Genomic DNA, 23647 nt, shown 5'->3' with positions numbered 1-23647 from the left:
TAGTTTTTGTGACTTTTTTTCTGATGTATTGTGTCCCCTTAATAACTTTAATGAACTAAAAGGGTAAAAACGAGAAAAATTGTGGGTTGTGGATGTTGTGGGGTGTGTGTGTGCGTGTGTGTTAGGTGTCATGGAGTTTTTTTTTTTTGTTTTTTTTTTTTGTGAAAATCTTGGTTACAGTGATGACATTAGTTAAAACGAGTAAAATTTGTTGGTAATTGATGAGGGTAGTGTAGTCGAATTAGAGATACCGAAAAGATGTTATAAGTGGGTTGTTGTTGTGACTTTTTCTGATGTACTGTGTCCCCTTATTAACTTTAATGAACTAAAAGGGTTAAAACGAAAAAAAAATGTGGGATGTGAGTGTTGTTGACGAACTAGAGATACCGAAAAAGAAGTGATTCTGTTATAAGTGTTCGTGTGTGTTTGGATTGTGTTCATGTTTTTTGCACTCATGTTATATCTTAGTTGGAGGTGAGTGTACTCATAGAAATTGGTAATCGTCTTGGTTATATTGATTTGAGGGGATTTGTGTGAAAATGGGTGTTAGTCTGTTATGTTGATCTTAGTTTATGGTGATTTTGGTGGTGTTTTGACTGTATTCAGTGGTGTTTTAGTAGTATTCAGTAGTGTATTTGGGAGTAGTCAAAATGATATTTTGGAAGTGTTTCAGTGTTGTTTGGAAATGTTCAAAGGTGTTTTGAGGTTATTCAAAGGTGTTTTGAAGGTGTTCAAGGGTGTTTATGTGAGTATTCAAAGGTGTTTTTTGAAGGTGTACAAATGATTATGAGAGTGTTTTGAAGGTGTTCAAAGTAAAGTGAGGTGTGTGTGCGTATTAACTTCGTAATATGTAAAATTGTGACTAGTGAATTTATCGAAAAGTGGTTATAAGCGATGTGGTGACTTTCTGATGCACTGTGTCCCCTTATTAACTTTAATGAACTAAAAGGGTTAAAACGAGAAAAAATTGGGGGTTATGAGTGAAAATTGTGAGGTGTTGGTGGGAGTGTGAGGGTTTGGGAGGGTGGGGAGGAGGTTACTTCGTGGGGAGTGACCTGAGATGAAATAGTTAAAAAAATGTCTAGACTTGTGTTGTATTTTGTAAAGAAATTGTGGATTGTTGTGGGTATTAACGAAAAAATGTGGAATTATTTGGGTTATCCTGGGTTAAGAGTGAAAATGTTTTCCCTATGTTGTATATGAAATGCATTGGTTGTATAATAAATAGTGTTATCCTGCATTTTAAGTTATTGTCTGAACGACAAGATTCAGCCTGTGTGTGCGTGGTCCTTTTTAGTTCATTTAACTTAATGAGAGGAATACTGACGTCACTGACATAGGGGGAAGTCGACAAGATTCAGCCTGTGTGTGTGGGGGTCATCGCGTGACGTCACTGACCGCCGAGTAAACACAGGTGGGGTGACGTCACACTTGTTTAGACCTGTAGTAAGCATGCCCCATAGGAGGAGTTCATTTGAATGCTTACCCCCAGAGGGGAGAATCCAAAAACTTGATCCAAGGAGATGGAGACTTGGTATTATTGAGAAAAACTTGATCCAAGGAGTTGGATTCTTTGATTTCGAGAAAAATTTGATCCGAGGAGATCATAAGAATTTCGAAACCCCCATAGGGGGGAATCCAAAACTTGTATTATCGAGAAATTTTTGGGGTTGGGGGTGAAAGTGGGAGGGGGATCCGAGGAAGTGGAGACTTTGATATTGAGAATTTTTGGGGGGGATGGGGGGTGAAAGGAGGGGTACCCAAAAAAACCTTGATCCAAGGAGATGGAGAATTTCGAAAACCCCATAGGGGGGAATCCAAAAAACTTGATCCGAGGAGATCATAAGAATTTCGAAACCCCCATAGGGGGGAATCCAAAACTTGTATTATCGAGAAATTTTTGGGGTTGGGGGTGAAAGTGGGAGGGGGATCCGAGGAAGTGGAGACTTTGATATTGAGAATTTTTTGGGGGGGATGGGGGGTGAAAGGAGGGGTAATCCAAAAATTTGATCCAAGGTGATCATAAGAAATTCAAAACCCCCATAGGGGGGAATCCAAAACTTGTATTATCGAGAAATTTTTGGGGTTGGGGGGTGAAAGTGGGAGGGGGATCCGAGGAGATGGAGACTTTCGAAACCCCCCATAGGGGGGAATCCAAAAACTTGGTAATATCGAGAAATTTTGGGGTGAAAGTGGGAGGGGGAACCTTAAAAACTTGATCCGAGGAGATGGAGAGCACAAGAAAATGAAATTCAAAAAAAATTCGAAAAAAATCGGAAAAAAATTCGAGGCGCGGGGGCGATCCGGATGACGCTGCAGAAGGCGCAGCAGAAGGCGCGGGCGGGGGTCGCGAAGAGCGCGGGCGGACGCGCGGCCGGGCGCGGGCGGGGGTCGCGAAGGGCGCGGGCGGGCGCGCGGGCGGGCGCGCGGGGCGGGCGCGCGGGCGCGCGGCGCGACGGGGGACGCGACGGGGGGGGCGGGGGCGGGGGTATGGGATGGGGGGTCAAGGGTGAGGTAGTCTCGAGGGCGAGGTCATGGTCAAAACCGGAAGTAACACCTAGGTGTGAAAAGGTGACCCTCCAGCTGCTGGTCCTAGACCGGATACACCGCTCAGTGGAAGGCCTAAACCGGATGAGACCGCTCTGTAGAAGGCCCTAAACCGGATACACCGCTCCGAGGAAGGCCTTTTCCGGATACACCGCTCTGTAGAAATTATGACTACTTATATATATATATATATATATATATATATATATATATATATATATATATATATATATATATATATATATATATATATATATATAGATATATATATATATATATATATATATATATATATATATATATATATATATATATATATATATATATATATATATATATATATATATATATATATATATATATATATATATATATATATATATATATATATATATATATATATATATATATATATATATATATATATATATATATATATATATATATATATATATATATATATATATATATATATATATATATATATATATATATATATATATATATATATATATATATAGGAAGGTACCACCTCTAGAGCTGTTAAAGGGACCCTCATCCTCAGAGAAAAGAATAAACTTGCTTCAGGGAAAACTCAATATTCTCCCTGAAGCTGTTTGAGAATTTTCTCCTACCACCCCCTATATTACATATATATATATTTTATTTAAAGACAAAATACATTAACAGAACATTCACAAAACTACGATACAAAGTAAAACAACATAGGTAACTCAGAGCTACATCTCGAATACTTCGTCCAGCTCCCCGGCGGTGGGCCGCGTGCCCAGAATGCTGCAGGCATTTCCTCTCTGGATCGCAACACTGAGTCTCTGGAAGAGGAAGCTGGTCGCCCTGTGGTCCTTTGTTTCTATGATGAGCTTTTCACCCAGCTCTATTAGGAACTTTAGAGCACACTTGCCCCATGCTCCAAGGGTCTCTGACCCTATTGGGATGAAGTTATAGCAAGGGGGAAGGTCTTCATATTTGCGGATCTTCTGAGTCTCCCTGTGGCTGGCAGCTCCACCCCCTTCCACTACGGAGTATGGCAAGTAGGTGTCTGCCAATGTGGCGGCACATGTGTAGTCCCCGGCAATCTGCTTTCCATCCTTCCAAGGTAGCATAGTGGCTCCATCAGGACGCTTTAGACTTTCGTCAGACCTCTGCACTTGGGGTTCCCGTTGAGCTGGTCAACGGGCTGTGGCCAGGCTTCTCTTTATGATATCATTGACCTCCTCATGCCTGGCATACTTCCCTTCTGCTGTGTGACACACGAGACCATGAAGTCCGAATTGATCAGCTGTCGCCCTGCCGCAAATACACCTATGTTCGGTGAGGATGGGGGCGGCTAGGCGAAGAGCAACACCAATCCGAATGGCTTGTGGGTCTAGTCGAGTGCCCAAGGAGGAATTGGGAACAGCAAACAGGAAATCTCCAGAGTGTGGTGCCTTCACTGCCAGGAGACGAGCTTTGTCCTTTCCTGAGGCGTTGGAGAGCATTGTGTTGGCGATTTTTTCCATGGTCGGTTTGTCCCAGTGGGACTGTTTGTGTTCTTTGGGAGGAGTTGGTCTACTGGAGGAATCTGTAAAGGTGTCCCACCGAATCGCTGGGGTCTTGAGCTCCTACCATGTCTCTCAAGCGTTCGGGAACAATATTCTTGACTAAAGCACTGGAAGCCAAACATGAAGACAGAAAAGCAGGTAAAGCAACATGCGTTGCTTTGCGCACCCCTATACCTCCCAGTCGTACTGGGAGGGTTGCCTGATCCCATTGCTGATCCTCTAGTGACAGGTTCAGTGCCTTCTTAAGGGCCTAAAACCGATCCCTGTGGAATGCCACTTGTTACAGAACCACACTCAGAATATACCTCATTTTTGCACACTTTCTGCTTCCTGTTGGTGAGCTATGATTCGATCCATGATAGCACTTTCCCCCCTTGATCACTTAAGAAGTGATCACTTCAAGAAGTGATCCTGGGGCCCTGATCACTTCAGAAGTTATTAAAGTCCCAGGACCGAAACGTTTTCTAATAAATATGTCCTAGTGTTTTCTTGTTTTTCTAAACCGGCTTGCTGGTGTTTATTACTAATTTTTATACCAGCTTTTGTTATCACCTTTTAAATCATCCTCTTAATGTGAAAATATTGATTCATAAGATGATGTTCATTTCCTTTGATGCATCTCTAAATTCCTTTCCTCTGCCCTAAAAAATGTTTGAGCCTATTATTCATCCATTTCGGGAAATTTCTATTTGATCTTACTTCCCTATACGGAATAAATGTTCATTGGGCAGTATGTATAGTGTTTAGAAAACTGTCATATTGATAAATCTCTCCACTGATGATAAGTATTCTCTAAGCCCATTGTAATCTACTAAGTGAAAAATTGGGACAGTAGCTGAATTATCCCTCTATCATATTTTCATTCAATGATTATTATTATTATTAAAATCAAGGGGGAAGCGCTAAACCCGGAGGATTATACAGCGCCTGGGGGAGATGTGGAAGGCATACAGGCTTAATTCGGGGAACTGGAGCACAGATCCAATTCCCTAAATCAAGAGCCTCTCACCACCCTCAAGGAACCTTCCTTGAGGGGTTCATTCAATGAAATTTCTAAATTATTAACAAGGGTTTCCTTCTTTGCCAGAACAAAGTCAAGCAGGTTATTTCCCCTCGTAGGTATTCTAACAAACAATCCTGAATTATCTCTAAGAAGTCGTTACACTCAATTCCCAGTCAAGGAATTCCAATCAATCTGACTAAAGTTAAGTCCCCTGGAATTATTACGTTATCTTGCCGCCTTTTGGCTTTAACATGTGGGGGACGGTATATCAGGCCTAAAATTAATTTTCCATGCCCCTCTGAAAATTTATATCTGTCTTTATGCAGTAATTCAAGTGATCTCGGACATCAGTGCCACGCACCTCTATTTCCGATGGTTCTATCTACATGGAATAATTTTAATGACAAAATCTAATTTAAATATACTGAACCTAAATGAATGTTCACTTAGAGTAAAGAGTTTTGAGCCCAGATACCCTTAAAACCTTGAATGTGACATTCCACAGGAATTTCTCGGTTTTTCAAATTAAAACGTCTCATTTTTGGCAAATACATCAATGTTACCAGCACTTGCAACTAATCTCTATTTGGTCTTTTTCATAGCAATAGGACTATTTGTATAATATGTATATGCTTAGAAACCCTTCGTTCCCTTTTCCCATCCTGCTCATTTCTGTTCTTCCACTCTCCTTATTACTGTCCTTGTCACCTTGTATCACGGCAATTTCCTTACAGTGTTTATCCAGCCAGCAATTGGTGTCAGTTGCTGGCTGGATATTTAACCGTAGGCTTATAGCCTATTGTTAAATGAGATTTTATATCAGTATATCCACCAATCACACAGGCCTCCTAAAACAACAATACCAAGCCCACGCCAAGGCCCACTTAAACGTAAAATTAAACCCATATACAACCTACTCCTAAACATTTCAACAACAATAAAACTAACCTTACATTCTGCAGTCTGATCCTAAGATACAACCCACACTGCCAGCTTCCTAGTGACGCTAATCACTTCACTCCCAGTTGGTCGTCAAATACGTGTCCATCGTCCGTCTAATACGTGTCCACCGAAGAGCTGATATCTTTTATACAATTATGGAGTACGTTTTACTTACAATATAAACTACTTAGTGTATATACAATTAAATACATTAATACAGTAACCTGCATAACACGGGACTTGTTAAAAGAAAGTTTGGCTTTCACGTTGAGGTACGTAAATTTTAAACTGATAATTTTATTAAACAAGTTGGTTTCCATGTAATAAATAGATAATGCCTCTTCTGGTCTGCTTCAAACATCCAAGCGCTGGTTTATCTTACTGGAGGCTTACATAAATAGTCTGCACATAGGAGAAAGAAACTTGTGAAGTTTCGGTCTGACTTGTACCATAATTTAGTCACACCAAGTCAGACCTAAACTTCGTCATAAGTTTCTTCTATATGTGGGTTATTTGAGTATTGTTCCAGTCACAGCATTGTGATTTTTATTCGTTATTCGAATATTTTTATAATGAATGGGATTTGTTTATGCCAATTTGAGACTTTTAGAAACTCGTTGTATCATGTTAGGCTTTCTTAAAACCCACAAAATATTTTTTTGACTAATTGATTGATGTCAAACGTTTTTATGATAAAAAAAAAACAAGTAACTCGGGATGCTTATTTTAAATCGTAATGTTGTACCTTCGTTTGTTCATATGCCAAATGATAGTTCGTAGGTAAGTCAGGCTTGTTCAGCCTCCACGGAAGTCTTCTCCAATACTGCCCTTGCTCATACTTCATATCCTTGAGATAGGAACTAATTAGCAAAGCCTAACTATGAAGCTGGAAATATCAACAGAATGAAGGATATACGTATAAGGAATGAAAAATTGCTTTGTTTCGGAGCCCTTGTTTACCAAGGTTCCCGTCACCGAAGACATTGACTTGATGAGAGTGAAAATTCATGATGGACGCGATTTATCCCTGCCTGCACAACACTACCGTTTTAATATTCTATATATAAGCAGTCCTTCGACTTCCCTAGGGGTCCTCCCCTTAGTGCTTACTTTCACGTCCCAGCAACTCATTCCCACACCCCTACAACTTACTGCAGCGCTCCAAAAACTTCAATCCCTGCACCTCACTTCCACGCCTCTACAATTATCACCTACGCAGCTGTTACTTAGTCACATAACGAACTTTAACCAGTCTATAACTCACACTCAAAAGTCTACGAATCACTTTCAAAAAGCTGTGGTTTATTCCGGTACGTCTCCATCTTATCACACACTTCTACAATATATTCCCGCATATTCTCATCCCATTCTCATATCAATACAGTTCTCTCCCACACACTTACAACTCACTCATAACCTACAACTCACTCCTACACCTCTACAAATCACTCAAACATTTATACAACTAATTTCCACTTATAGCTTGCCTCCATATGTCTACAGCTACTTCCATATCTCTACAACTACTTCACACACCATTACCAAGTTTGAATCAGTTGTATCATGTACTTTGTAGAAATAAAAGTAATATTACCACTCTCTCTTATACTCTTACAACACTTCCACCACAATGCTGCTCATTCCCTTTCATTCCAAATAATCCCACACCTTTTTAAATCACCTCCGTTCCTACAAATTAGAATGGTGTTGCAACATCATTCTAAAACTAATGCCTACCGTTGTTTCTCTCCAAATATATAGGCCAGGATGGGGACTCTTGCCTAGCTCATATATACCTCATTCTAGTTTTTACTTCTTCAGCAATGGTACATCTTACCAATCACCTTCGGTCCTCGGATGGATGGAGACTTCATCCCTGATGACCCTGCAAAGTTGATACTTGAAGGAAGATACCACAAGGTGGACCTGATGGCCGGAGTGACTGGCGACGAAGGTGCCTTCGCTACTCATGGTCAGTTTTTGTTTATGACTAACATGAAGATCCTTTCCTCTTTCTCTTAATACTAACATGACGAGCCTTCCTGAGTTTTCCCAATACTAACAAGAAGGTTCTCAATTAGCTTAGTAGTGAAGCATTCGGCTCATAATTTTGAGCATCTAGTTTCAACCCCGGGTATACCTGGAGTTTACCTGGAGAGAGTTCCGGGGGTCAACGCCTCAGCGGCCCGGTCTGTGACCAGGCCTCTTGGTGGATCAGAGCCTGATCAACCAGGCTGTTACTGCTGGCTGCACGCAAACCAACGTACGAGCCACAGCCCGGCTGATCAGGAACCGACTTTAGGTGCTTGTCCAGTGCCAGTTTGAAGACTGCCAGGGGTCTGTTGGTAATCCCCCTTATGTATGCTGGGAGGCAGTTGAACAGTCTCGGGCCCCTGACACTTATTGTATGGTCTCTTAACGTGCTAGTGACACCCCTGCTTTTCATTGGGGGGATGTTGCATCGTCTGCCAAGTCTTTTGCTTTCGTAGTGAGTGATTTTCGTGTGCAAGTTCGGTACTAGTCCCTCTAGGATTTTCCAGGTGTATATAATCATGTATCTCTCCCGCCTGCGTTCCAGGGAATACAGGTTTAGGAACCTCAAGCGCTCCCAGTAATTGAGGTGTTTTATCTCCGTTATGCGCGCCGTGAAGGTTCTCTGTACATTTTCTAGGTCAGCAATTTCATGACAAATTGGTACATACACAGTCCTTAACTAATTCACAACTTCCAGTAAGAAGAATCAGCTCTCAGGCCAGGCTGTAAAGGCAATTTTTTGTTTATTCAGAGATCAATATCATAAAATACATCTATACATTAAATGTGAAGAAGCTTATACATTGAATTATCAAGTTATCAGCGCTGATTGATGAAAGCAATTTGATGAGGAACTTACAAATTATTGCATCAAAAGCACTATTTAAATTTTCCAGTTTCTTCTGTAAAATAAGGAAAATTTTCACCAATTTAAGCCAAAGTCTATATAAACTTTTCTCTAATTAAGTTTACCAGTAATTATTCCCGAAAATAATCAAGTAAATTTTACTAAATGAAGATTATGAAAATTTAATCTAGAATAATCCAGAAAAGTTTTACACTGTAATTTATTTCTTTTAACATAAGAACATAAGAAGGGAGGAACACTGCAATAGGCTTGTTGGCCCATACGAGGCATGTCCAACCCACTAACAAAATAAATATTACCCAAGCAATAAGCTTTGATAATTCCATTTACTCATGTGCAAGTTCCACTCAAATCCAACCCCTCTCATTCATGTATTTATCCAACCTAAATTTGAAACTACCCAAGGTTTTAGCTTCGATCACCCTACTACGCAGACCGTTCCACTCATCAACTACCCTATTGTATAAATTTTGATAGAATTACCGACAATATGTAAAGTAAAAGGACACAAGTGCAACTAACGTGACATTTTATTGTGGCAACGTTTCCCTCTCCAGGAGCTTTGTCAAACCGTTACAAACAATACTTAGCCACAGAGGGTATATATAGGCTTAGAGTGAGGTGCAATACTCGTGGTGGTAGCAATAGTAGTAGTGATATAAGTTGTAGTAGTAGTAGTAGTAGTAATACATTTTCCTTCCTTTTTCATCAAAGACTGCAAAAAGAGAGCTCTTCAGATCATTAATTCTCCACGGATCAACACCACTCCTAACAAAGTTATAATTCTTCCCAACAGCCAGGTTGCACTGAGCGTTTCTAAAGTACTTTCACAAGCTAACACCAGAGTCGCCATGGCTTCCAGCACTTCAATAAAGGATCTGACCAGGACAAAATCAAAGCACCACGAACCAGTCAATGCAGGAGTTTACACTATACCCTGTGGAGGCTGCGACAAGATTTATGTAGGTGAAACAGCAAGAAACCTCGACACCCGCCTCAATGAACACATTTACGCATGTAGGAACGATAACTTGAACAACGCCTGTGTACAACACCGAAATTCCTCCAATCATCTCATGGAATTCAGGGACGCAAGTGCCTCGAGTCAGCACTAATCGCTGTTTCGAATACAGTTAAACAAAACAAAGGCAGCTTCACCATCTCTGAAGTCTTAGCAAGAATCCTCCTGAAAACAGTAAACCCTGCCATCACATAGTCTCTCCTGTTAATACTACACAGAGCACATTACAGAGACTAAACACTGAAACAGGCCTTCTCTATTCAGTCTATATTTGTCTAACCTATTTTTATGTTACCCAAGTAATAGCTTTTATATCTTTTTACTCATGTACGAGTTAATTGCTCTACCATATTGTATTACTACTACTACTACAACTTATGTCACGACTACTACTACTACAACCACTAGTATTGCACCTCACTCTGAGCCTATATATACCCTCTGTGTCCATGTACTGTTTGTAATGGCTTGACAAAGCTATTGAAGACCGAAACGTTGCTACAGTAAAATGTCACATTAGTTGCACTTGTGTCCTTTTACTTTAAATATGGTAGAACATTTAAATTGCACATGAGTAAATGGATATAAACGCTATTACTCGGGTAACATTAAAATAAGTTAGACAAATATTTCTATTGGAGGCTGGATAGAGAAGGTCTGTTTCAGTGTTCATCCTCTGTAATGTGCTTGTGTAGTATTAGCAGGCGAGACTATGTGATGGCAGGGTTTACTGTTTTCAGGAGGATTCTTGCTAAGACCTCAGAGATGGTGAAGCTGCCTTTGTTTGTTTAATTGTATTAGAAACAGCGATTTGTGATGATTCAAGGCGCTTGCGTCTGCGGAAATTAGTTTCTTTGATCACTAATTGGACGTCCCTGAATTTCAAGGGATGATTGGTGGAATTTCGGTGTTGTATGCAGGCGTTGTTCAAGTTATCGTTCCTACAGGCATTGAGGCGGGTGTCGAGGTTTCTTGCCGTTTCACCTACATAAATCTTGTTGCAGCCTCCACAGGGTCGACTGGTTCGTAGTGCTTGGATTTTGTCCTGGTTAGAACTGTATTGTTAGCTTGTGAAAGTACTTTAGAAACGTTCAGTGCAACCAGACTGTTGGGAAGAATTATAACTTTGTTAGGAATGGTGTTGGTGCGTGGAGAATTAATAATATGAAGAGCTCTTTTTCTGTAATCTTTGATGAAAAGGGAAGGAAAATGTAAATCAGTGAAGGTTTGGTGAATGTAGGTACATTCCTCGTCAAGAAACTCAGGACTACAAATTCGATATGCTCTTAGGAAAAATCCGATGATGATGCCTCTTTTGGTCTTAGTATCTACTGGAACAGAAGTGTGTGAGATGACTTTTATTTGTAAGTTTCCGGTAAACTTGAAATCTTAAGTTGTTATCTACTCTGTGAATGAGGACGTCTAGAATGTGTAGCTTGACTCTACTTCTAGGGTAAACTGGATCGTCGGTTCAACTGCGTTGGCAACTGCGTGTTGGCAACTGCAGCCGCAGCAAGCAGCAACAAGGCTGCTCCTATATCTTGCCGTCCCCTGGGCCTATCCGAACTCCAGTGATGGCCAAATTTGCAAGTACTGCTGCAACAACATGCAAGTTAACTATAGTTACATAAAAACTGACGGTGACGACAACGAAATGGACTAAATATGACAGAAGAGGGACCGGCATTCAAGTACCAGACCTGCTGCCAGACGTGAACCAGACACAAGACGTTTTCCACTAAATGAAATAACTGACCTCCATATCAACTGCACCAGTGTTTAACGGGAAGACAACATGGCAGAAATCCTGATCAACTAAATCTCCAAGGAAATGCCAGGTCTGTAGGACTTTTTTCGTCAGTGCCAAACGAGGGAAAGATTTGAGCCTTTAAACATGGCTGACCGGCATTCAAACAGCAGCTAGTGCCAGACGTACAACTAGCGAAGTGAAATTCTCATCTTTACTGACGTTCATCTGTTGACAGTAGCATCATATCTGTACCACCATCATATCACCTGTACCAGTGCTAACGAGAGGGAAACACAGGAGACATCGTCAAATCAACAGTATAAAACTCCAAGGTATAGGACGGTTATCCCTCAGTGCCAGTCGTGGGAAAGAAGTGAATAGGTAAATAGTCAAGGTTAATATTTTAGCAGCTGACCTATATTCAGCTGACCAGTGTACAGTGAGAGAATCATAGCAGAAAAAGCCAAATATATCTATAAACTCAAGGAAAGTCAGGTGGTGTTACTCCCCTCAGTGTATTAAAAATGGCTGAGTCAGCAAAACAGGTCAGGAGACAACAACACGACACAACCCCAGATAAATGGAATTGAGGGGGATTTGGAAGGATAAAACCATGGATTAAACCTTTCTGGTCTACCAGAATGGAAAGGAGTTAGAAGTTAATTGGTGAAGCCAGACTGTGAAGTGAGGTGGGTAGGGGAGGGTGAATAAGGGGTTAAATGTAAGGGTGTTGTGAAGTTAAGGGAAAAGTGAGCAGTGAAGAGGGTTTTGAAGAGGTCAACTGTAAGGGTTTTGTGAAGTTAAGGGAAAAGTGAGCAGTGAAGAGGGTTTTGAAGAGGAAATTTTACTAGTAATTCAGTGTAATTAAAGCAGATACTAAGTGTACTAGGGACTGGAAAAGAGAAATAAATATTATTGTATATGAGTAAAAGAGCGAAGAGTGAAAATGGCAGGCATTAGAGGGGTACAGGCTGCCATAATTATATTTATATTTCTTCTTCAATTCCATGAAGAAAGTAATCAGTCATGGGGGGTTGGAAAAGGTGAATGGAGTAACAGCGCCCTGGACAGTAAAAGCCCAACAGTTGCCATCCTACCAGAAAAGTAAACCTCACTATCGCCGTAAGGTATGGCAACACCGCATACCCAAACAAAAACAATGGCACACAGCTCTTATTGTAGCGCTCTTAAGTGGTGATATCCAAATTAATCCAGGACCTCAAACTATTGTGCAGAGGCAAAACAGACAGATAAATGACGGCAATAATGACGGTCTAGTAGCTAGGGATGATAACCTTAACTCCATATGTAATGCATACATAGGTCAATGTGAGACAATACAGCCATTATTATCTCAAACACTACCAAACAGATGCATACACTGTACTAAAGTACGCATGAAAAACAGAAAAGGCACCTTATGTAAAATGTGTAAGGGGTGGGTGCATGATGGATGTATGTACAATTATAGCAACGGTGCCAGAATTCATTTTGTGTGTAACAAATGCACTTTGGCACAGTTACCCTTTAGCAGTGATGACATTGATTTACCTAATTTTAATACAAATGACCCATTGCCATATATTGATGATTATGATTGTTTTATGAAAACAGGCCTTCACTTTATTCATGTCAATGCAAGATCACTTCTTCCTAAATTGGCAGAGATTAGGATTCTAGCTAACAAAATTAGGGCGGCAGTTATAACCATCTCTGAATCTTGGTTGGATGATACGGTGACTGACGACGAGGTCAAAATAGAAGGTTACAATATAAAACGCTTAGATAGGAACAGAAAGGGCGGTGGAGTATGTGCCTACATTAGAAATGACTTAGCATACAACCCAAGACCTGATTTAAATAACAATAAACTGGAGATTCTATGGTTTGAAGTGCTGCTTCCCAAGACCAAACCCATCTTAGTAGGAACTAGTTACCGCCCTCCTACCCAGGACCAGTTCTTAGAAGACTTTTCCAGAGTCTTGTCCGGAGTTGAAAGCAATTGCGAAACAATAATACTGGGCGACTTCAATATCTGTTTTCAGCAACAGAATAACGGGCTATGCAAAAGGTATAAGCAAATTCTAGGATTAAATAGCTACACCCAACTAATTAATACTCCAACCCGGATCACACAGTTCTCAGCCACCCTAATTGACCACATACTTTGCAACCGCGCTGAGAACATTAGTCAGTCAGGCGTCATTACCACAGGTCTTAGTGATCATTTCATCATTTACTGCACCAGGAAAATCACTAGGGATAGGATAGGCCTACACAGGACAATAAAAATGAGGTCAACTAGAAACTACAGTAAAGAAACACTGGTAAATAGGCTACACAATTGTGACTGGACAGAGATAACAAGTTGCACGGACGTAAACGATGCCTGGGAAAAATTCAAAACAATGTTCACTACCATTCTTAATAATATTGCACCAGTTAAAGAGGTTAGGATTAAACGAAGAACTGAACCCTGGATGACTACTGAGATATTAGATAATATGAAATTCAGAGACCAGCTGCTAAAAAGATTTAAAGCAAACAGACAGGATATTGCAGCACTTAATGAATTCCAAAGGGTGAGGAACAGAGTACAGAGGCTTATAAAAGGAGCAAAGGCAAAGCACTATTGCTCAAAAATTGAAGAATATAAGCATAACCCCAGAAAGCTCTGGCAACAACTAAAACAGTTGGGATATAGCCATAAGCCAGTAGATAGGTCTAACATAGTACTCACTATCGATAATGAGGTATGCCACGAAACATCTAAGGTGGCAAATTGCTTTAATTCCTACTACACGTCTGTTGCATCAACACTAATAAGTAAACTACCAGCTGCATCAAATACCTTTAACACAGACTCTGATAAGTTTCAAACATACTATACCAATAAAGGGGTAACCCCAAACAGTTGTCAACTAGTAAGTGTATCTCATGACTTCATTCAAAAAGAACTAAGCAGGTTAAACCCAACTAAGAGCACAGGCCCTGATAACATCCCATCTAAGTTCCTAAAAGATGGTGCTTTTGAACTGTCAATCCCTATTGCTCACATAATAAATCTATCAATCACCACTAATACCGTACCGGAGGGGTTCAAGGAGGCCAGAGTTACTCCTATCTTCAAGAAAAATAATAGGTCTGATGTAAGCAACTATAGACCTGTTAGTATACTCAGTATAATATCTAAAATTCTGGAGAGGGCGGTGTATTCTCAAGTAGTTAAGTACCTTAATGACAACAGCATTCTCCATAGCTATCAATCGGGCTTTAGAAGATCCTACTCAACCGATACCTCCCTTATTAATCTGATGGATTACCTGAGAACTGAATTGTCAAAAGAGAACCTCATAGGTATGGTAACCTTAGACCTGCAAAAGGCCTTCGATACTGTCAACCACAATATATTATGTAATAAACTTCAATCTATCGGTATAGGTTCTGTAGACTGGTTTAAGTCCTACCTTAGCAACAGGAGACAAATAGTCAAAATCAACAAAACGGAATCAGAACCCCTGCCGATAACATGTGGAGTTCCCCAAGGTAGTATTCTGGGTCCCTTACTATTCTTATGTTATGTCAATGATATGCCTATCAGTGTCAAGTGCAAACTCCTACTGTATGCAGATGACAGTGCTCTGTTAGTGACAGGTAAAGACCCACAAGATATTGCTAATGTTTTAACACTGGAACTGGAGTCCTGTAGCAAATGGTTAGTAGACAACAAACTATCATTACACCTAGGGAAAACTGAAGCCATTCTCTTTGGAACGAAACATAAACTGAGAAGGGTAAATAATTTTAATGTTCAGTGTAATGGGGAGTCCATCACTTTGGTTTCATCAGTTAAATATCTGGGAATCCCCTTTGACCCATGCATGTCAGGAGAATTGATAGGGAACAGTGTAGTAAAGAAAGCGAATGCCAGGCTGAAGTTCCTGTATAGACAAGCACAGTGTCTACCTACTGAGGCTCGCAGGACCCTATGTCTAGCCCTTATACAATGCCATATGGATTACGCTTGCTCTTCTTGGTACTCTGCCTTGACAAAAAAACTGAAAGATAGACTGCAAATCACCCAGAACAAAATCGTAAGATTCATCCTGGGGCTGGGACCAAGAGAACATGTAGGCCAGGATGAATTACAGCAGTTGGATATGCTGAATGTTGAAGACAGAGTAAAACAACTGAAGCTAAATCATGTTTATAAAATTGCTCACAAACAGTGTCCAGAATATCTTGCTGTCAATTTTGTCAAGGTTGGGAACCGCAGCAATCATAGTACTAGGGGGAGAGAGCACAACTTTGTAGTACCCACAGTCAGTGGCCAGGCTTCAAACACCTTTTATTGTACAGCAATAAAGGAATGGAACAGACTACCCACAAATGTCAAGGCCAGTCATAGCTTGAACCAGTTCAAGAAGACTGCCAAAAAGTGTCTGATGAATGAAGCAACAGAAAGGGAGGGGAATGATTTTCTATTTTTTAGCTAAAATACGTGTAAATTTTACCTTATCCCTAGTAATGACCCTCGTATTGTAGATAGTCGTAATGACCCTCGGGTAGTAGATAGTCTTAATGACCCTCGTATTGTAGATAGTCTTAATGACCCTCGTGTAGTAGATAGTCTTTTTAGTATGATAATAAGATGTTATCTTCATTATAGAATAATAAGAAAATATTATAACCTTTATATTATAATAATAAGGTAAAAGGACCCCAATGGAAATAAGTCACTCTGTCTGACTTTTTTGGGTTATCCTAGGTTCTCTACACATATGCTGCTATGTATGATAATTCTATGTAACTGTATTGTGTATACCTGAATAAATTTACTTACTTACTTACTTACTTGCGTTGAGCCTTGCCTGAAGATTCTGTACATCAAAACGTTTGGGAGTTATTACGAGGACGTCGTCCACGTAACGTAACCAAGTGACGCTTGAAGGGATAATGTTGGCGAAGTGTTCAGCCTCTAGGTGTTCCATGTACAAGTTGGCTAAGACGGCACTGATGGGGACCCCATTCCCATGCCGTAGGTTTGTTTGTAGAGCCTCTTATTGGAAGAAAAACAGTTGAAATTAACACAGAGTTCAATCAAGTCAACGAAATCACTGGGCGGTAAAGGAAGATTAAGGTCCTGATTGATTTTATGTCGTAGAACCTCGATGGCTTTTGTGGTAGGTACTTTAGTGAAGAGGAAAGTCACGTCCAAACTGCTTAATTTCTTGTTACGGATGGAGAGGTTTCGGATGCGGTTGAGAAGGTCGCCTGAATGTTTAAGATGAACGGGGCTGATGGTCCCCAGAAGGCAGGGAAGATGTTTGGCAAGAACTCCGGCTAGTTTGTGTGGTGCACTGCCTATACCTGACGTGATTGGTCTGAGAGTAATATTATGTTCATGGGTCTTGGGTAAACCATACATGTGTGCTGGTTTAGGATTGCTGGGTAACAAGTACAGAGGCTTCTTCCCTTCTCTAGTGCGTTTGTGTATTTGTCTGATTTTGTATAGAAAATCTTTGGTGTCTCCCACTGTTGAGTGCTGATGGGTTAGTATGTAGACTGATGAATCAAAAGGTCCATAATTTTGGTGTTGTAGTCACTGGTGTTGAGTATGACGACTCCACCTCCTTTGTCGGCGGTGGTGACAATAATGTTAGGGTCGTTGGCGAGGTCCTTCAGGGCAGTGATATATCGTCTAGGAAGATTAGTAGAAGAAGGTTCACATAAAGCTGCAGTGGGAATGCCCTGTATATATCCCTTCTGGAAGTTACTGTCACTGTGTCTGTGGTTTCTGGTAACTAGGTTGAGTTGACAGTTAGGTTTGCGTATGCTAGTGGTAAATTTGAGTCCCAGACTCAGTGCTTGTTTCTCGTAATCAGTTTAGGTGCGTGACGATAGGTTGTTTATCATGGATTCCCGTCCCATTTCCTTCCATCGACTGTTAGCGCAGAGGTACTGAAGTTTGCAATAGAGTTTGATCTTCTGTTGGAGGTTGGCTGTGATGACTGCGCTGAGAATATGCTCAGCAGTGTGGTGGTCAATCTGAAGATTGACCCTCATATTCCTTGCAGTTTCAATGGTTTCCTTAGCGATGGTAGAAAGTTCTTCGGCATATTCAGTTAAGTATGCTTGGGTAGCTGGAGAGAAAGGGTGCTTGGAATTTGAGAGTTGGGCAGGAGTAGATTTAGGGGTCACCTTCTCAGCCAGGCAATCTTGTAGGAAGCTGTGTCTGTTGTGAAAGCCGTGAGCACGAAGAAAAGTGTCCAAATAACGTCTGCATGAAATGTCCATTATGTTGCCGTGTCCGACAGATTGTGTATATTTTGGTAGAATTACCGACAATATGTAAAGTAAAAGGACACAAATGCAACTAATGTGACATTTTATTGTGGAAACGTTTCGCTCTCCAGACAAACAGTATGTATGTATAATGTTCTCCAAGACCGGAGTCCTGGCACGGGTCTTAATCTTGCGATGATCCGTCTCTGGCTCCTGAAGGGGTAATTAGCACCTACTCAGCGCGAACGAAAAATTGTCGAAAAATTCACAAATTGAGTTAATCTTATAGAAAAATAGCTTAACTCCCTGGCAACACAATGGTACCAGAATCATTGTTCTACGACATTCCTACAAGGAATTATGGTCATTTAAAACACCTAGGGTGACGTCACCACCCGCGGCAGGTGTGCTCACCTGTCGTCAATTTTTGATAATACCACAGACCACTACCCTACTTTCCTCATAACAACTCTTGGTAAATTACCCCAAGACACTACTAAAGTCACCTTCAGACTTCACAATGAGGCAGCCATTAATAACTTCACAACAGCATTAGCAAACATTGATTGGCACACTGAGCTAGAAATCAATACAGATATTGACGAATGTATTAATAATTTTCTAAAAAAGACTCAATACCTCTATAACAAGCACTGCCCTAAAAAAACTAAGCAGATGACAGCTAAGAGACTGAACAGTCCCTGGCTAACACCCAGCATTCTCAAATCCATAAATACAAAACACCAATATGAAAAACAGTACAGAATGGGTCACATAACCAGAGACCAAACAAAACGTTACTCGTCAATCCTAACCAGCCTGATAAGAAGGGCAAAAAAATTGTATTATGAGAACAGATTATCCAACTTACGAGGTGATATAAAAAAGACCTGGAAAACCCTATCAGAAATTCTGGGAACAAAAAAGATATCACGAAATAGCGAAATAAAATTAGCAAAATCAGATGAACCCCAACTCCCACCAACAGAAACAGCAAACAGACTCAATGATTTCTTCTCCACTATAGGACAAAACCTTGCCAATAAAATCCCAAGCTCAGATACCCCACCAAATGACTACCTCACCGGCAACTACCCGAACACACTGTTCCTAGCTCCGACTAACCCATACGAAGTCTCCCTTATTATCAACGCACTAAAAAACAAGGCAGGAGATTTAAATACCTTACCACCCTTTATATACAAAAAAGTGTCACAAGTGCTATCATCAATCATTGCAACACTCTTTAACAAATCCATTGAATCCTCCACCTTCCCTACAGTACTCAAAATAACAAGGGTCACCCCGATCCACAAAGGAGGAGACCAAACAGAGTTGAATAACTATAGGCCAATATCCAACTTACACCCTCTCTCAAAAATCTTCGAAAAATTAATTCATAAACGAATCTACTCCTACCTTATCTCCCAAAACATACTCAACCCCTGCCAATTTGGATTCAGGCCTAATAAAAATACTAATGATGCTATTATACACATGCTAGAACATATATACACTGCAATAGAGAAAAAAGAAGTCCCACTGGGGATCTTCATTGACTTACGTAAAGCTTTTGATACAGTTGACCATGACTTGCTCCACGTAAAATTATCACACTATGGTATAAGAGGGCACTCCCTCAACTACCTCAAGTCATACCTCAGCAACAGAAGCCAATATGTGTACGCAAATGGGGCAAACTCTTCTGCACAACCAATTACAGTTGGTGTCCCACAGGGAAGTGTCCTTGGCCCTCTTCTCTTTCTCCTATACATAAATGACCTACCAAATGCTTCTCAATTACTCAAACCCACACTATTTGCTGATGACACAACATACGTCATCTCCCACCCGAGCCCAGTCACGCTAGCCAATACTGTAAATACCGAATTACAGAAAATATCTACCTGGATGAGTACTAACAAACTTACACTAAACATTGACAAAACCTACTTCATTCAGTTTGGTAACAGAGCTACAGATGTCCCTCTTAACATAATGATAAACGGATCACCTATCACAAAGCTAACAGAGGGAAAATTCTTAGGAATCCACCTTGATAATAGACTCAAATTTCATACACATATACAACAAATTTCTAAGAAAATTTCCAAGACTGTAGGCATACTATCGAAGATACGGTACTATGCTCCACAGTCAGCCCTCCTGGCCCTATATCACTCTCTTATTTACCCCTATCTCACCTATGGAATTTGTGCATGGGGCTCAACAACAAGTAACCATCTCAGACCACTAATTACCCAACAAAAGGCTGCAGTTAGAATGATAACAAATTCTCACTACAGGCAGCACACTCCACCAATATTCAATACACTCAACCTACTCACCATACAAAACATCCATACTTATTACTGCACCTATTACATACATAGAACACTCAACTCTGATATTAACCCTCCCCTCAAACATCTCCTTGCCAACCTCAACAGAACACATGACCATAACACAAGGCACAGATCACTCTTTGATATTCCTCGTGTCCATCTCACGCTATGCAAAAACTCAATGCACATAAAAGGCCCTAAAATCTGGAATTCATTACCTGTTAATATAAAAGAAACACTACCTGTTTATAAATTCAAGTCTCTTCTCAAAGATCACTTACTCACCCAAAACCAAATAAATACTGAATAACTGAACCTTATAAATTGTATATCTTAAATGTTTCTCACAATTATATCACATAAATGTTAAACCTAAAACCCAATCTAACTTTATTATTTTTTAAATTCACTACCTAACAGAATACTCCATTCTACTGAATTTACAACAATGCATGCAACCATATGACCTGTCTTTGTAATACTCACTTGTGCTTTATAGTAATCAGTTTACATTAATGTTTTTCACTGATTTCATCATTGCTTAGTTAATCTTAAGTTAATTTTAAGCCAGCCCGTAATGCTATGCATAGTATAAGTGGCTTTGGCATGCTGCTCTTATCTGTATTTTTTTTTGTACCTCTGTAAGTGTGCTCAAATAATAAATAAATAAAATAAATAAATAAATAAATTATTCTTTCTAAGATAATAATTGACGATTTGGCATCATAATACAGTGGGTGGGACTTATACGTAGAGTTCCAACCAACCAGGAACCTTCCGACACCATTTTGCTGACGTCATGGAAAATTCCAGTCTCGGGGTGGCCGGGGAATATGGCTCAATATAACGCTATTATAGCTTCTACGGCTTATTTATCTATCACAATTGATCTAATATGAAATAATAAACAATATAAATAACAAAGAAATATGGTAAATACTCCAGAATGAATAATATATGGCATATTCTCAGAGCGCTCCATCGGGAATAATAGATTCCCATTCTCAGACAGGGGCTTCCATTCTCTTTCTTTCACCTCCAGGGTCCTTATATTGAAGAAAACGAATATGGTTAACTATGATATACACTCGTACTGCTGAGAAAAATGTTATTTTCCCGAAAAAAAAAAAAAATCGGTGGTCCGGCTGTTTCGCGGATTATCTCGGAAGTAAGTTATTCACCTATATGAGCCACGAAATTCGTTAATAATAGCAGGAATGTAATGAAATTCACAGAGAACATAAAGGAAAGATTGTTTTACAAGCTAATGGTTTGCTTTTTGAGATATCATAATTTGTTTTTGATTTTTGTGAGGGCAAAAGTCAGATATTTGACTGAATGTCAAAACCATACAAACTTTATTTTTTTTAAGAATGAAGAAAGGATAAATTACAGAAATGATAATCATTAGAAATACAGTTTAGCATTGTTTTATGCGTAGATAATGCCAAAACAGCTTCTCCAAGTCCCATGTCGAAGTTTCTGTTAAATATGTATGATTATTAGTAAATAATTTTTTTCTCAGTTGTTTTTTGAGCTATCTTATTGAAACTTGGTCACATTACTATTGAAAGGTGCTTCTTTACGTACAAAAAAAATGAAAGAAATCGAACGAAAAATAAAAAAGTTCATGTGTTAACGTCGGATTCCCCCTGAAGGAGAAAGGGTTCTGCAATGTTGCAACGTATACTGCTCAAGCATTGTTCTGGTCGTTCATCTGGTGTGTCTCATAAGCGACAACACCGTATGTATTCCTAACTGTGGACACTAGCGAGAAGGAGGATATGTCCTTATCACGGGCAACAGCTTGTCTATTTCGTTGACTCCATGGTACACTAGTGCAGCCGCAGTTCTCTCCGGGTCTTCGTCGGGAGGGGACATCAGTGCTAGTTGCCTGCGGAGTGTCTCAGTAGCTTGGCACTCCAGGAGATAGTGTGTTAGGGGGCGCTGAACAACGTGCTGGCAGTACTGGCACATCTCCTCTGCCTTGTCTACTATCATCCTGGCTGTGGAAAAGCCCAAACGAAGCCGATAAATGGCGGTACACTGCGCTCTGGACCAGCTTCTATCAAATGGAGGGAGTTCTCCCTGAGTCGCTGCTCGGTACCACTGTTGAGATGGGGTATCACCTAGGACCTCACCCATAAGTTTCATTGCTCTGGCGGCCACCAGTTTGGTCTGCCGTAGGCTGATGGGGACAGTAATCCCAACATGTGGATAATCTGTGGCTGCCTTGGCTGCATCATCTGCCGCCTCATTTTCCCGGATGCCAGCATGGCTGGGGATCCAGTTCAATGTCGATCTGTTACCCTAAAATTCTAAGGCTGTGATGAGGTGAACATTGTCTTGTGGTTGGGGATGGGAGAGGGCATTGATTGCAGAGGTGGAATCAACATGTATGACAGGTCGGAGTCGATGTCGTAGGGCATGTGGTAATGCCTGCTGAATCGCCACCAGCTCAGCTTGAAGGATCGTGCAGTGGTCAGGGAGTCGCTAGCCTTGTGTGTGACCATTGTGGTACAGTCCAGCTGCTGCTCCCTTCCTGTCAGGGTCAACAGAACCATCTGTGAAATATACTGCACATATGCATCCCTCTGCCAGTGCTATGCTTGTCTTAGCATGATTGCTGAGGTTGTCTTGACTGCAGAGACGCTTAGAGGTAGGTAATTGCATGATGCAAACATCGGCCGGATCTGAGCGCCAGGGAGGTGGTGGATGATACCCAGCAACAGGAAGGTCACATCTCTTCTCAAAGAGTTATATAGGCAGCAGCTTCCGCCCAGCAGCACAAAACGAACGAATCCAGGAGTAGTCCGTGAAGAGAGTTGGATCTTGTGTCATGGTTGTCAATATCCGTCTTCATAGTGGGGTGCCTTGCTGTCGATGCAGAATCGTGGCTACTTTGTAGGCGTTTATGTATCTTACTCTGTCAGCCGGGCCTCAGATCTGAGACATAGTGTTGTTCCACATGGGGGCCCCAAGCAAAGTTCTTATTGCCTGGCTTTGTACAACCTCCACTCTTTGCCTGCTCTGCGGGAAGAGATGAGCTAACGCTGGTGCACCGTAGTCAATGAGCGAGCGTATAGCTTGTATATTGTAAAATCGAAGTACATCTTTGTTCGCCCCTGCACGGTGCCTCGTCATGGCTCTCATGGCGTTGAGTCTGAGTAGAGCACGGGACCTGACACACTCGGCCTGTTTCTGAAAGGTCAGCTTTTTATCAATGTAGATTCTCAAGTATAGGTGGGAGCCTGTCCACTCAAGTTCTATAACCTGAATACATAATCTAT

At 40.7% G+C, this 23647-nt stretch overlaps 1 protein-coding gene across 1 annotated transcript in view; it reads left to right on the top strand.

Moving 5' to 3' along the window:
• LOC128689986 (cholinesterase 1-like) overlaps positions 1 to 23647 on the top strand; it is a 154755-nt gene that overhangs the window by 81828 nt on the left and 49280 nt on the right. Inside the window, exon 5 of the mRNA XM_070088678.1 lies at positions 7876 to 8026. Within this exon, the coding sequence (XP_069944779.1) occupies positions 7876 to 8026 (151 nt within the window). The remainder of the gene's footprint in view (positions 1 to 7875; positions 8027 to 23647) is intronic.

The sequence above is a fragment of the Cherax quadricarinatus genome, chromosome 25, assembly GCF_038502225.1.
Source record: "Cherax quadricarinatus isolate ZL_2023a chromosome 25, ASM3850222v1, whole genome shotgun sequence".
Classification (NCBI taxonomy): domain Eukaryota; kingdom Metazoa; phylum Arthropoda; class Malacostraca; order Decapoda; family Parastacidae; genus Cherax; species Cherax quadricarinatus.
Note: the sequence above shows the minus strand (reverse complement) of the source record. Positions and strands in the feature narration are given on the sequence as shown.